Source organism: Talpa europaea (genome assembly GCF_964194135.1).
Source record: "Talpa europaea genome assembly, chromosome: 14".
In the NCBI taxonomy this organism is placed as follows: Eukaryota; Metazoa; Chordata; class Mammalia; order Eulipotyphla; family Talpidae; genus Talpa; species Talpa europaea.
This window is the reverse complement of record NC_140082.1, coordinates 9,834,530-9,850,120: the sequence shown is the minus strand read 5'-3', so window position 1 is coordinate 9,850,120 and position 15,591 is coordinate 9,834,530. Positions and strand designations below refer to the sequence as shown.

The window sequence follows — 15,591 nt, the reverse complement described above, 5'->3', positions numbered from 1 at the left end:
AGAGGAGTAGAGGCTTGAAATGTGCTAAAGGATTTATTTTAATGCTGGACTCGCGGGGTGTGGAAATAGCTTGAGGAAGGAGAGCGAAAATGAGCAGAAGGGGGAAGAAAGAGGAGGAAGGAAGAGATAGCGGGAGATGGAGGAGGTGATAAGGGGAAGGAGACATGCGGGAGGAAGAGGAAATAAAGGGAAAAATTCATTCAAGTTTAAATAGAGTGAACCAAGGACTTTCCAGATACTGCAAAGGAGCCCACAGCTTTTGCTGTTACCGATGCTTAGCTCATTCTCTCTCTCACCCTCTCTGGTCTCAGCCCACTCTGCTCCTTCTAGATGCATTTGCAATGTTTCTTTTTCTTTCTTTATTTGTGGGTGTTTTTTTTAACCCTTTGCACTCCGAACCATTTTACGATATTTTGATTTAATTTCTTGTGCCTTTTCAAGATAAAACTTCAGGGAAACATGCATGTCTCAAAAAGTTGCGTTGAAATAACCTCAATTCCCTGTAATTACTGATAAATTGCAATGTCCCCTGAGAGGGGACATCCGAGTGATATGCTAGAATTCCGATGTCCCCTGAGAGGGGACAGCGGAGTGCAAAGGGTTAAACATTTTTTTCTTAAATCATTGTTCATTTTGGTACAGTGTTTGACTTCTCCCCTCAGGTGCAATCCCTGAAAATCTGCCACCACCTCATCACCCATGAACCATCACCGTAGTCCCTTGTGCTCCTCCCTCCCCTGCTTTGATTCTTCTCCCTCCTCCTGCCCTGCTGTGTGCTTCAGATCCCTCATTTGCCTGCTGTTTTGGTCTTTCTTTTGGTTCAGTTTCCCTATGTTCCTACTATAGTGAAAGCAACTGATATTTTTCTTTTTCCTTCTGACTTATTTCACTGATCACGATCCCTTCCAGCTCCATCCATGATGCTGCAAATGGCATGAGTTTATCTTTTTTGATTGCTGAGAAATATTCCAGTGTGTGTGTGTGTGTATGTATATATACATATGTTCTTGATCCATTCATCTGTTTTGGGCATTTAGGTTTTTTTTTTTTTTTCCATATCTTAGCTATTGTGAATAGTGCTGCAATAAACATGGGAGTGCAGGTTTCCTTTCAGATTAGTGTTTTTGTGTCCTTTGGGTAGATTCCAAGGAGCAGAATTGCTGGTAGATCCATTTTTAGTAATTTGAGAGTCCTCCACACAGTTTTCTGTAGTGGTTGGACCAGTTTGCAATATTTCAATGTTTATATTTCAACTTGAGAATTTTCTTTTTAATTTTTATTAAAAATTATCCAAAAGCAGTCTGCCTCCACTCTTCCCTGCGCCTCTTGCTTGGAGCCGTGGGCCTCTTGTCTGCATTGGCTGGGGGCAGTAGCAGGGCTGAACCAGGAGAGAAGGCACCTGGTGGGGAGGGAGGTAAGCTGGGGCAATTTCTCAGAGAAAGGGAAACTTGAGCTGCATTTGGAAGCTAGACAAGGCATTTTCTAGGCAGGACTGGGCTACACAGCTTTCCCAAGGAAAACTAACAGCACATCCAGCCATCGAAGATGCGAGACGGCCTGGTTTATGTTGGAGTTGGTGGGCCGTCTGGTGTGACCAAGGCAGACATTGCAGGGGTGGCAGGTGTGGTGAGGGGAGGAGGTTATGGAAGTCCAGGTCCAGCCCAAATGCATGTGCCATGCATTTGAATATGGATCATCATTCAAGCATGTTCTATATGCCCCTTCCTGCTCTCCTGTTCATGGGAACCAATTTTTAGTGACGTTGCTACAGCTTTTTTGACTGAGATAATTACCATATTTTTGCAGAGGGTCTATGGGAATGTCTTGTGATTTGTCAGACTGAGAATAGATGTTCACAGAGGAGAGTCTTAGGAGGATGGATAGTTGTATGACTTCCATTTTCCTTGACCCTGGAATGACATAATGAGTCCCTAATTTCCATTAACCTCATGTGCCCCATTGGGCTGAGTGACAGCTTCTGTCCACGTCGTAGTCCAGCCACGTAAATCTTAGCCCCACATACCATTGACATATTATTTCTTACACTAACATGTCTGTTGCCATGGAAATGTGATTACTAGTAGATAAATTAGGATAGAGTGAGAAGTCCTGCTTCCTGATGCCTTTCTACTAAAATTGGATCAGATATTACCTCCAAGGTAGTCTTGCTCAGCAGGTGGCTAACGTAAACTAGAGCAGGACCTTGCCTGGAATGGGAGGCCTGTCTTCAGGCTCAGGTCTTCCCTCCCCTCCATTGGAACTCAACTTTGTTTCTCCTGTACTGGGTCAGAGATTATATTGGGGGGACCCATTATTCCAGGGAAAATTCCGATGCCAGTCATCCAAGGGCTAGGTATGCGTTTTTCTCTCTTTGTGATTACCAGCAAGTCTTTCCATTTCCCAGAGCACTAGTTTCTTTCTCTGGAGATAACACCATCTTGCAGGTTTGTTACCAGGATTAAATGAACTAACAAATTAAAAGACATCTACTGCCAGGAAAAATAGAATTAGATACACTTTTACACTTTTCCTACTCATTCTGTTTAGTACAACTCAATGCCCTGTATATTATATGTAAAACAAACATAAGAACACTCTGAAAGGAAAAGGCAGACTCACTAGAGATCTCACAACACAAGGAATAGTGGTGAGTTCCTTAAGATTTCTTTTGGTCTCATACAGTCCTGACTTGAATCTAAAGAATCTGGCAACCTGGAAGTGACAATGAGTGAAGATAAAAAAGAATCCCAACAAAAGCTTCTCCCTCTAGTCAAAGGACCAAGAAAGGGACAGCTTAGCATAAAATCTTTGATTCAATAACTACTCCCAGCCAAACATCACCAGCCAGGGCCAAGTGGTGAGACATCTATCCTCACCAAACTAACCTGGCATCTCACCCCCCTGCCAGTATGGTGCCAGAGAAGGCTGAGTAGGGAGAAGGGACTTTCATCCATACTGGTGGGAATAAGCTTCCTTCCACCAGCAATTATGCATGCCTACCTGCCCAGGTAGGGTCTGTGGTGGTGTATTAGAGAGTCTGAACTTTGATCACCACCGTCATTAACAAGCCACCCCCCCTACTCTTTGGTGTCAGTGGAGGCAACATGGGGAGTAATAATGAGGTGCTCATACCCCTCTCCAAAATCAGTGGAGTCCATGGGGGAGCTGGATTTTCCACTCCCACTCACCACCTGCCTTCTGGTGTCAATAGAGGTCGAGTAGGGAACCTAGACTTCTAATTCTGCTAGGCAATACTAAGGCAGCACCTCCCCTGTCCTTGCGAGAGTAGCTTCAGTGGAGCCAACTAAGGCAAAAGGTTTAAATAAGAACCAGAGTTTCAAACCTAATGCACAAGTGTTGAGGCTTCAATTAAAAATCACTCATCATACCAATCCCCTGTCCTTGTGAGAGTAGCTTCAGTGGAGCCAACTAAGGCAAAAGGTTTAAGTAAGAACCAGATTTTCAAACATAATACACAAGTGTTGAGGCTTCAATTAAAAATCACTCATCATACCAATAACCAGGAAGATCTCAAACTGAATGATAAAGACAATAGATGCCAACATTGAGATGAGTGAGATGTTATAATTATCTGACAATGATTTTTAAAGCTGTTATCGTAAAAAATACTTCCCATAAACAATCACGAACATTCTTGAAATAAATGGACAAAAAGGAAATTCCTATAAATAGAAGTCTCAGCAAAGAAATAGAAGATATTAAGAACCATACTTAAATTGTAGAACAAATAATTAGAAAATACAAAAATTAAAATAAAAAAATAGTAGATAGACTCAATTACAGAGTGGAGGGATAGAGGAAAGAATATGTGAACTTGAAAACAGGACAATAGAAGTTACCCAGTCTGGATAGCAGAAAGAAAATGGACTGAGGAGAAATGAGCATATCCTCAGGGACCCTTTGGACCATAATGAAAGCTGTAGCATTGATGTCGGCACAATCCTAGGAGGAGAAAAAAAGAGGGAAGGGCTGAAAAAGTTCTCAGAGCAATAATGACCAAAAACCTCAAACTGGGCAAAAGACAAAAACCTCTTTTCCTATTTTTCTGATTTAGGGAACTCATAGACATACCATATTCATGGATGGGAAGACAGTATAGTTAAGATTTCAGTTCTCAAAAATGATACACAGATTTATCATAAGTCCCATCAAAATCCCAGAAGGATTTCTTTTAGTCTATATAAAGATAAGAATATTTTTGAAGTTATATGAAAAGATAATGGAACTTGAATAGCTCAGTCTCATTTTGAAAAAGAATAAAATGGAAGGAATCAGTCTACTCAATTTTAAGACTTCTTATATAGTCACAGTAGTTAAGACAAATGGCAAATAAGCATGTGAAAAGAAGTTCAGTATCACTATCCATTAAAAATGCAAATTAAAACTGCAGTTGAGAATCACTACACTCCTGTCACAATGACTAAATTTTTAAATTGATGACAGCACTAAACACTGGCTAGAATGCAGAAAAATATCCATCATGCATTTCTGGCATAAAATGGCACAACCACTCCAGAGAACAGCTTTTGCGTTTTCTTTAAAAACTAAACATGCAATTACCATATTATTTAGAAATTGGACTCCTGGGCATTTATCCCAGAGAGATAAAGGCTTATGTGCTCACAAAATCTGTGCATGAATATTTATAGCAGCTTTATCCACAGTAGCCACAGAGAGGAAACAACCTAGATGTCCTGTGGTACGTCCATGTCATGGAATATAACTCAGCAATAAAAAAAAACACAGCAACTACATCCTTGCCAACCTGCCATCCCCTGGAAGCTGGAATTAATCAAGTCCTACTTGTTTTCTTCCTATGACCTGACACCTAACAGGTGTTTTCCAAAGAAGGAAGAGGATTATTCTGAGTGAAAAAAAACCAGTCGGGAAGATTACACACTGTACTATTTTATTTATATAACATGCTTAAAATGACTAAGTTATAGACTTAGGTGATAGATGAATGGTTCAAGGGGTTGGAGAGACGAGGGGTGGTGAGGAGAAGGAAGGAAGTAGGTGTGGCTCTTAAAGGATGACATGAGGGACCCCTGTGATGGATCTGTCCTCTGTTGACTATATCAATTCAATATCTGGGTTATAACTATCATACTGTAATTTTGAAAAATGTTATCACTGGGCAAAACAGGGTAAGGAAGCATAAGTTCTCACTATGTTTCTCACAGCTGCATGTGAATCTGCAGTTATCTCAAATAAAAAGTTAAATTGCAAAAATGAAGACTGTCCTGAACATAATACCTACCTTTTATTGACAACTGAGTGCCTCTACCCACTGCTAAACTTCACAGCAGCCTACAAAGTGGGTGCTCTCTGCCTGTGTGATGGATAAGGGGAGATGGAAGCTCACACTGGTGAAGTCACTGACCTGGGACAGTGTGGCTGGGGGAATTGGGGTGAGCTCTGAGGAGCATTACCAGGCCACGCATCCGTTGGGCATCCAGAGGGAGACTGTCCATGTCCTGGCCTCTCTTACCCTCCTGTGCTGGATGGTGTTGGCTGTGCTGATTCTGGAGTTGGGCAACTGGACATCTGTAGCCAAATAATAGGACAAGAAACCACCGTCAGTTACTTGGAGCCAGCCTGAGTGATGGGTCTCTGAGCAGTGCAGGGACCAGGTGGCCATTGTCCTGTGAGTGGACCGAATAAGGTGCCCCAGAGGACCCTTAGCTCTGCTGGCATCAAGAGGCAGAATCCTTTTATATGACCTTGAGATTTGCTTCTTTCATGTCACTGGCCATCTGGTCCAGGACAGAAAGGCGGGAGCATGCCTCTAACCTCCAAATGAGTTGGATATGGGATGTAAATAGAGGAGTCAGCAGCTCTCAGCCCACAGCTGCCGACCTGGGTCTGTCCAAGCATCTCTTTTCACAAACCTGTCCTCCCGGGGCAGCTCTTACGCCCATTTGTGTCTGTGCAGGTGGCCTTTCCTTTCCTATTTTTTTTTTTATAATATAATTGCCCTTTTGGATGTAAAGTAGGTAGGTGGATAGGTAGGTAGGTAGGTAGATGGACGTAGGACTCACGGATAACTGGTGACAGAAGGAAAACCAGGAGAACGTCAGGAGCCAAGCGCGGCCACTTAATCCTGGAGAGAGACATGAGCGCATGGTCAGATGCTGCAGAAAGTGCTGCCAGCGGGCCTGACTGGGAAGAACCATGTCCGACAGGGCGTGGTCACAAGCAGGTTGAGGCGCGTAGGCGCACAGCTATTTAGGGGAGGGTTTCAAAGAGAGGAGACAAGGCAGCAAGTATAGAAACTCTTGCAAAGAAGTTTGCAGCGAAGAGGAACAAAGGTGGGCAGGTGGTTGGAGGGAGGCCTTGACTCAAAAGAGTCTGGGAGCTGGGACAGCAAGTTTATGTGCTGATGGGAACAGGCCAGTGGAAAGTGAAAAACTGAAGATCAGAGTCCGGGAGGGGAAAAAAAGCGTTTTTCGATGGAGACATGCTGATGGGAATGAGCCAGAGGAAGTGGGAAATTGGCCCAGTGGAAAGTGAAAAAATAGCCAGATGCCCCTGTGCTCAGAACTTTCCATGCGTCGTCATCTTCCCGCAGCCCCGCATGCTTGAGGCCGGTGTTCTGCTCATCTTGCAGTGGACAAAGCTAAGGGGTGGGGAGGTTAGGCATTTAGTCTAGGATGCTGGGGAAGAGGTGGCTGTGGGATTTGAACCAGGTTTGATGGCTCTGAGCTCTCCTCGTGTGAGTGTGGCCTGCTGGAACAAACGCCACAAGCCGGGGCCTAAAACAGCAGACACTTCCTGCAAAATCAAGGTGTAGGCAGCGCTCGTCCTTCTGAATGCTTGGGGGACAGTCTGCCCCACGCCTGTCCCCTAACTGGCTCCGGCAGTCCTTGGCATGCCTGGGCTTGTGGGAGCTCAGTCCAGCCTCTCCCTGCACATCACAGGCGCTTCCCTCCGTGGGGGTCTCGCCTTTTCTCCTCCTTGCAAGGACACTTGCCGCTGGACTTAGGGCCCACCCTAATCCAGGACAGTCTCCGCTCTCACTCTGGTTCTTACCTTAATTGCATCTGCGAGACTGTTTTCCAAATAAAGTCCACACGCTGAGGTTCCGAGTGCACATGTGTTTGGGGACGCAGTTCAGCCCACTCTCCCGCTGCAGGGCATTCTGAGGACACAACACTCCGTCTTCATCTTGGTTTCAGACTGAGCTTGGAGGGCAAGGAGGGGCAGCAGAGAGGGAGGGAGGGAGGGAGGGAGGGGTGCGTGCTGAAGGCCGGGCCTCGCGCTCTCCTGAGCTGTCAAGCTGTTGGTTCTTTAATAAACACTCAGGAGGAGAGGTGTTAGGCCGGGAATTGCACTGGGCCCCTCAGTGTGGGACTTTCCAGAATCAAGGAGGCACAGGGAGCGTGACTGTCACTTACATGGCTCGCACTACCTGGTAACCTTTTACTCTGCCGTCCAGACCCAGTTCCTTCCACAGCTGGATGCAACCCAGCGGGGTGAGGAAGCAGGTGGGAGGCAGTGGTAGCTGAGAAAGGGGAGCTGAGGGTGCTGGGGGGCCGAGAGGGGCTCTTCCTGCTCAGCTCACTCACTGCCATGTCTTGCCAACCCCCCCTTTTCTTTCTGCAGGACCACATCCCTGTCCCTTACCAGCCCGACTCGAGCAGCAACCCCTCGTCCACCACATCGTCCACGCCCTCCTCGCCGGCGCCCCCCCTTCCTCCCAGCGCCACGCCGCCTTCTCCCCTTCACCCCTCCCCGCAGTGCACGAGGCAGCAGAAGAACCTCAACCTGCCAGGTACCACCATGCTTGGGGGTCGTGGGGACTGGGGCTGGGTTCCTGCCAGAGCCACATGGGGCCATGTGGGGTGAGCCTTTAACCTTAGCCAGGGCAGCTGCCTCTTGTTGCTTACTTGTTCTTCAGAGTAGCACATGGTAAGTGTTACCACCCCATTTTACAGACAAGAACACTGAGGCTCAGACAGGTAAGGGACCTGAGAGACTCTGTCTTGGGGTCAGCAGCAGCCCAAGGCTTCCAGCTCAGTGTAGGTCACAGTGGGCCGCAGCTCGGTGGCTGGCCGGTGTCTTAAGAGCTCAGTGAGTTGAAATTGGCAACGAGGTCTCAGGGGGACTTGTCCGAGCAGAGCCACCCGTCGGGATGGGCCCTGAACAACCAGGGTGGGGCCATGGACTCGATATCTGGCTCTGGGACCCTTCCATGCAACCTCTGACCTCAGTTTTCTCGCAGCTGGACCAGAGGAGCCCAAAGGTTCTTCTAGCTCATGAATTCCAGGACACCAGGGCACCCGGCCCCTGATCTGAGAGTATGCTTTGTCCTTGGACATGGTGGAGAAGCTACTTAGGAGATGTTTTGTCTTATTGGCCTCCTTTGTCGTTAGACGTAAGAAAGGGATCCCTCTCTGCCCTCAGGTGGGCCTGCCTAAGACTCTGCCCACCTCTCCCAGGGCCTGGCCCAGCCCACTTCCTTTCTGGGCCCCGTTTGTAGCGCCATGTAGTGCTGACTGAGGAGGGCCTCGATCTGTGTTGTTCAGCATGGCGCCCACTAGCCACAGGTGGCTACTTAAATTTAAACGAATTAAGATTAAATAGATTTACAATTTTAATTCCTTCATCACACTCGCCTCCTTTCCAGCGCTCAGGAGTCACCCGGGGCTGGTGGCCGCCATCTTGGACGGCACGACCTAGACCCTTCCCCATCACCACAGCAAGCGCTAGCTAGTCAGGGCGCCGGGTCCCTCCTGAGTTAGTGACCTTCACACAGGGAAGTTCCTGAAACAGCCTCAGGACTTCAGCCACAGGGCGCACCTCTCAGCCTCAACCAACCATGTGTAGCTCTCGGGAGGACAAAGAGACCCAGCCCCACACCTGGAGAACACCCAGAAACAGCCGCGCTGAGGGCGAGCTGCCGGTCACTGCCCACACTGTGAGGTGCATTTTGAAGTCTGTTGTTTTAAGTTCAGATCTGCCTGGTGTGTGCACAGGTCACCTGGCCGCCACCGAAAAGAACTGGAGTCGTCTCCGCTGTGCCGGAGTGCTGCACCCCCCGAGTGCCCCAGGCAAGTTGCCTGGCATTTCCACTGCCGTCTCCAGCGTAGGTCCACTTGCACTGCTCTGGAAGGGGTTGAATGGAAAAAAGACCCTTGACATCCCATGAACCACCCTCCCCCCCATGTGGGGGAAGTCGACCCCGGTGTTATTCCAGAACTCCTCTCCCTCCCTTGTACCCCCACCCTAGACTGCCTTCAGGTCTATTTTCCTTCAAATTGCTTCTTTTGTTTCAGTTTAGAGGTTGGAGAGAACCCTCTTAAGAGAGAACCATGCATCAAAGGGCCACACACAACTCTTGGTACCCCTGAAAGACCCTACTGGCATCGTTGGACAGGAGATTTGACTCTCCGGGGTGATCACTGCACCCCTAGATCCTTCCTTCCCTCGGGTTCTCCTGGGTAGACCTCTCACCCATCTGCCGTGCTGGCCCAGCAGCAGCCCTGCACCTGCTCCGGGCCCGTGGCCCAGTGGGCTGGGGGCCCTTTGGGAGAAGGCACTTGAGCACAGCAGTTCTGGTGTGGGTGGTGGAGCCTGGGTTCACATCCCGACTCCACCACTTACCACCTGCGTCATGGCGAGCAAATAACTCACCTCTCTGTGCCTCTGTTCCCGCATCTGTAAAGTGGGGATAATAATAGTACCTACTTCGTAGAATCGTTGAAGGACTAAACGTCATCATGCATGCACAAAGCTTAGCAGAGAGCCTGTCTCACTGAAGATCTCCACAAATGTGAGCCCTTTTCATTATTATTAGATAAACAAAATACCAAATTACCATGGCTACCATTTGGGGCATTTCTCATCACCACTAATTAATATGGGCTTAACCAGTGTTGTGGAAAGATGATATCCCATGGACCCTGGTGCTGGGGGTGGGAGAGCTTGGGGGGAGGGTGACCTGACATTGTCTGTTAGTGTTTTTTGTTGCTTATTTTTTAAGTTTTGAATTACATTCCTTGGACCAGTAATACCAGTTTTAAAACTACATACAGAAACACTCGCATGGGGCATGGGGATCTACATGTAGGGATTTCATTGCAGGAATGACAGATTGAGGCTAAATCCCATCAAAAGGGAATTGGTTGAATAGCCTGCATTCTCTCTGTGTAATCAAATACTCAGCCACCTTTCTGACTTGGAGCGATGGCCATAATGGATTTTTAATGGAAAAATAAGTGTTTTGCTTTGCAAATAATAACATCCACAATAATTATTGTAAGATATTTATGTGTATTTGCTTATGTGTGTTTATACGTAATTGTATGCGCACGACAAAAGTGCAAGAACTTATGGGTGGCTTCATCTAAGCAGGAATTTTATTTCATGCACTTCTCTAATGTATATGATAATGCAGAGCATTTGCTGCTTTTATAATGGAGTGATGATAATAAAATGTAATGTGGAGATGGAAAAAAAAATAGGACCTCCCAGAAGGGCAACGTGCCCGTCCCCTGCTGTAGGTGGTTTTATCAGAGTTCCCCAAGGATGGCAAGTTCCTGTCCTGTTTCTACAAGCCCTGGTCGCCTCTGACCCTCTAGACCGTGAGGCTCTCTTGATGGGAAATGGAGCTTTGACTATGGGTCCTCCCAGTTGTTGCGTTTTCTGAAGATTATTCAATTTAATGACTGTGTATAACAGTGTCCTCAGCAGTAACTGGTCTAGAAGATTCTTGTCTAAAAGGGGCTATAAGCTAATGGGCATCTGGCTCACTTGTTAACCTCAGGTCATGTCAAGGACAAGCTCTTGGTTAGAAAACCGAGCATGGCCTGTGCAGGCTGGGCAGGACGGCGGTGGTGCTGTGCCATTGGGGGCCTCCCTGCTCGCCTTCCCGAGCCCTGTGTGTGTGCAGAGCAGCACCAGCCAAGCGTGTTCCACGGACAGTCGGGCCTGGGCTTGGCTTCCTGCCTCTGTGGTCTCGAGAACTCACCTTGTTTTGGTCTCAGTCTCTCACCTGCTGAGTGGGGCTAATGGTGCTGGCTTTGTGACATTTGCTGTGGGAAGGTACACAAAAGGGCTTTGTAAGGGGGTTGCTTGTAGGTTCCCCCTTTGAAGCTTTCTAACCACACCCTGCCATTTCCTGGTTGGGGAGGAAATGGCAAATTCTAATGACCCCAAGAGAGAAAAAAGGTAGATTCTGCCTTTGGCAGCGACTGGGGTTCCTGAGCTCTTGCTTGGACCAGGCCACCTCGGCCGATGAGTGTTTCTCCCTTTCCGAACCTCTCATGTCTCCTTGCTCTGCCCTGGTGCCTCTTCATGCTCGGTGCAGGGTCCTGATTGTCTTTACTTGCTCAGGTGTCTGATTCCGTCAGAATGTCATCAACTCCATGAGGATAAAACCATGTCTGCCTCAGTCACCACCCTATGTCCCCAGCCCAATACATTGCCTGTTACTGAGAGCACCAATTAAATGTTTGTTGAAAGAATGAATGACTTGATGTTTATGCACCGTCCATGGCTGTACTTTTCTCTCTCCAAATTGTCTTCCAGCCCTCAGGCTGCATTCATCCATTCACTTCCTTGGTGGCTTTTTATTGAGCATCTACTATGTACTTGATACTGGAGTGGTTCACAAACCAGCTGTGCCCCCTGTGAGTTTCCTGTGCTGCTATAACAAAGTGTAACTTAGAGACTTAAAACAGCACAAATTTATCACGTTACAGGTACAGAGGAGAAAAGTATAAAATCCGTTTCACTGGGCTAAAATTCAAGGTGTTGGACAGAATTGTTTTTCCTGCAAATTCTACGGGAAAATCTACTTCCTTGCCTTTTCCCAGCTTCTAGAGGCTGCTGGCATTCCTGTGCCTGTGGCCCTGTCCAACCTCTGCTTCCATTGTCATGTACCTTCACCTCTCGCTGACTGTGACCCTGCCCCCTTCTCTGAGAACCCTTGTGAGAACATTTAGGACCCACGCAGGGAATCCAGGATCATCTCCCCATCTCAGATCCTTAACTCAGTCACTTCTGCCCAGTCCCTTTCACCATGAGGAGTAATGTTCACAGTTTCCAGAGACTAGGATGGGGACTCCTGGGCAGGGACCATGGGGGCATTATTCTGCCCCCCACCCCGAGACTATTCTCGTGGAGTTTATAGGTCAGTGGAGAGACGGGCGCTAACAGGGCAAACATGCCGTGAATGTAGGAGTCTGACCTGTGGTGAGTGGTGTGCAGGCTGGAGCTGTGCTGCCAGCACATTTAGGAGGAGAGCATGTGTAGGCTGAAGGTCAAAAGCAGCTGAGCTCAGAAGGCAGAGAGGAGGGAGCATGTGCAAAGGCCCTGCCACAGGAAAGAGCTGAAAAATGCTCTAGTGCCATCACAAGAGGGGAGGCGGCACCAGGTGAAACTCAGCTGCATAGGGGAGCCTGGCAAGGCCTGTGGTGGGAAGAAATTTGCTTTCATTGAAGACATAATGGAGGCAATCACAAGGATTAGATTTGATCCTTTTTTCCTCTTTCTAGAAGGCCACTCAGGCTTCTCTCTGGGAAGGTGTTACAGTGGGAGTGGGAGTTCTTGAAAGGACTCCTGGTCTCTCTGGCCTCTGCCTTCCCGTCCCCCACATCCTGTGTGGCTCCACTGGCGCTCCTGAGCAAGCCGCTGGACTCCCCGGCTGGCTCTCCACGCCGCCCCTGCTGCGTCCCTCATCAGCACGAATAGGGCTCAGGGCCTCTCCTCCTGTTCTGACTCCTCTGGCCATCCTCTCCCTCGCAGGAACGAGCTGTTCTCGGCACGCCGAGGGCTTGAGGAGGGGGTGACTGTACATGAAGGCATGTGCCTGTGTCCTGTGCTTGGCACCTGACCCTTCTCAGAGCAGTGCCTGCTGTCCACCCCCAGCCCCGCCTTCTCCGGAGAAGGCAACTGCCAGCTCGGCTCTGCAGACACCGAATCCCCGTCCCGCTGGAGCCCGGGGAGGCTGGGGATCAGCTAAGCCTCTTGAGAGCCCCGGGTAGTTTTTCCTTTTTTAATTTTAGACCCTTGTTGACTAATAAATCATCGTATGCCGTGAGGAAGCCTGGGTCATCTAATGGAAGGAAAGGCCCTGGAATCATGGAGGTTGGTTTTCTTTTAAAGTTTTGCTCTGTGGTCTTAAAGGAGTTGCCTCCCCCACCTGGGTACCTCAGTTTCCAGAATTAAAGCTGCATCCACGTGGCTGCCAGCTCTCTGGGAGATTTGGGGATTGCTGTGCTAAAGGAGAGTGGCTTAATTCAACCAACATGAGCTTCGTTTCCACGGCTGCTTCATCCTGGTTCCCCCTCATCCTGGTTCCCCCTCCAGCCCCGGGCTTGCTCAGTGGGGAGCTGGGGAAGTTATACATCTCTCCAGCCTCAGGGACAGCTGATGTCTTAGCCTTAGCTTTTGAAACTGTCCAACCCTTACTGTCCAACCTCTTAATTATAAATCATGCTTGTCTGTTAGTTAAGAGAACTTAGAAAGATACTTGCTTATTCATTGCAGCAAATTCAGGCCTCAGAAAAGTTGCAGGTGGGTTCCAGATGGCCGTAATAAAACCCATGCTGCAATATAGAGTCATGTGAATCTTTGGGTTTCCCAGTCTATATAATGGTTATGTTTACACCGCACTGAAGGCTGTGAAGTGTGCAGTGGCGTTGTGTCTGCATAAACAACGTGCAAGCCTTCTTAGATGGGGCCTAGAGAAACAAAGTGAGCACGTGCTGTTGGATGAACTGGTGCCCATGGGTGGCGCCATAAACTGGCACCCAAGGCTGGCCACCCACTTTCAGACTGAAACCAATGCAATCTCTGCAAAGCACAATGTAATGATGTGTTCCTGGCCTTACTCTGCACTTGCTACACACCCTTGCCCAGTGGTGATGACCTCAGCTCTGTAGGGTGAGGCTGTTGTTATCCCCAGTTTACGTACATGGAAACAGAGACTTGGGGAGAGTTTGCTCAGGCTTTTACAAGCAGCCAAAGAAAGAATACAGATTGAACCCCAAAGGCCCTCCACTTTTAGCCACTGTGCCTATACTTGGTGGGCCAGCTCCCAGCCACAGCTTGTCCATGAATGAATTAAATTGTTTCTGGAATTATAGTCTCTGGTTCAGGCTCCTTTCTGAGCGTGCTCTGCTTCCTCCCTTTATTTGGGGGATATGAAGCTCTGTGTGACCTGTCACCTCCCCTTACACCCTCGGGTGCCAAGCGCTCCACCCCACTTGGAGTGATGACAGTAGAAACATGGGTGACTGTCCAGCTGGCCTCTGGACAAGAATCAGCAGTGAAGTTGAGGAAATGTTTTTTATATATATATTTTGGTGGACATTCTTGCTTGTGATGAGCAGAATAATGTTTCTCAAAGATGACCACATTCTAATGCTGGAATCTGTGAACATGTTACTTTGTATGGCACCGCTTACTAAGTTAAGGGTCTTGAGATGGAAAGATTAACCTGGATAATCTGGGTGGGCTCTCATGTGATCACGAGGGTCCTTTAGGAGGAAAGCAGAAGGTCAGAGACAGTAGAAGGTGATGTCAGGAGGGAGGCAGAGCCTGGAGTGACAGGCTATGAGCTAAGAGAGGCAGATCAACACCCAGGAAAAGCCGGGAACCCATTTGCCTTGGGGTGTCCGGAAAGAATGTGTCTGTGAACACCTCAATTTTAGCCCCTTATGACTTACTTCAAACACTCAGACCTCCAAAACCTTAGAGGGGTAAATTCGTGTTGTTGATAGCCACCCAGATTGTGGTAATTTCATCAGCAAGAGGAAAAATAATACAATGCTCTGTGCCAAATATTTGGAAAACACAGAAAATGCATAAGGGTTTTTTTCCAGTTTTTTTTTTTTTGACATATGATTGACATGATGATATTACATAAGTTTAAGGAGCAGGACATAATGATGGAATATAGAAGCATAATTCTGAAGTGATTACCACACTTAGTTTCATTAACATCTATCACTTCATATAGTTACAATTTTTTTCCTTGTGATGAGAACTTTTAAGATGTACTCTCAGCAACTTTCCGTATACAACACAGTCTCATTAACCGTGGTTCCCACCATGTACATTATGCCACCAGGCCTTATTTATCCTATAACTTTGTACCTTTTGACCACCTTCCTCCAACCCCCCTCCCCCCCGCCGAGCCTCCTCCTCTGGCAGCTGCCAAACTTTCTTTTTTATTTCCATGAGTTTGTTTCTAAATTCTACATATAAGTGAGATCATGTAGCATTTGTTTTCACTGTCTGACATTTCACTTAGCATAATGTCCTCAAGGGCCACTCATATTGTTGCAAATAACAGAACTTCATTTTATGGCTAAATCATACTCCTTTGTACATATATATATTACATTATCTTTTTTTGATGTGTTTCTACTTAATTTTTTAAATTTTATATATATTTTATATCATTCTTTTTGTACAATATATGCTTTCTCCTCTCAGATGTAATCCCCTTGTGCTCTTCTCTCCCCTGTTTTGATCCCTCTCCCCCTCACCCCACCCCCCACAGAGTGTCTCTGATGAATAGCTGACCATTAATTGTTTTTTAATTTGCTATAATTATTT

At 47.4% G+C, this 15,591-nt stretch overlaps 1 protein-coding gene across 1 annotated transcript in view; it reads left to right on the top strand.

The window, feature by feature from the left end:
- Positions 1-15,591, top strand: part of KSR2 (kinase suppressor of ras 2) — a gene marked incomplete at both ends in the record, with an annotated part of 336,254 nt that overhangs the window by 269,741 nt on the left and 50,922 nt on the right. The window contains one exon of the mRNA XM_084253306.1: positions 7,627-7,795. Within this exon, the coding sequence (XP_084109432.1) occupies positions 7,627-7,795 (169 nt within the window). The remainder of the gene's footprint in view (positions 1-7,626; positions 7,796-15,591) is intronic.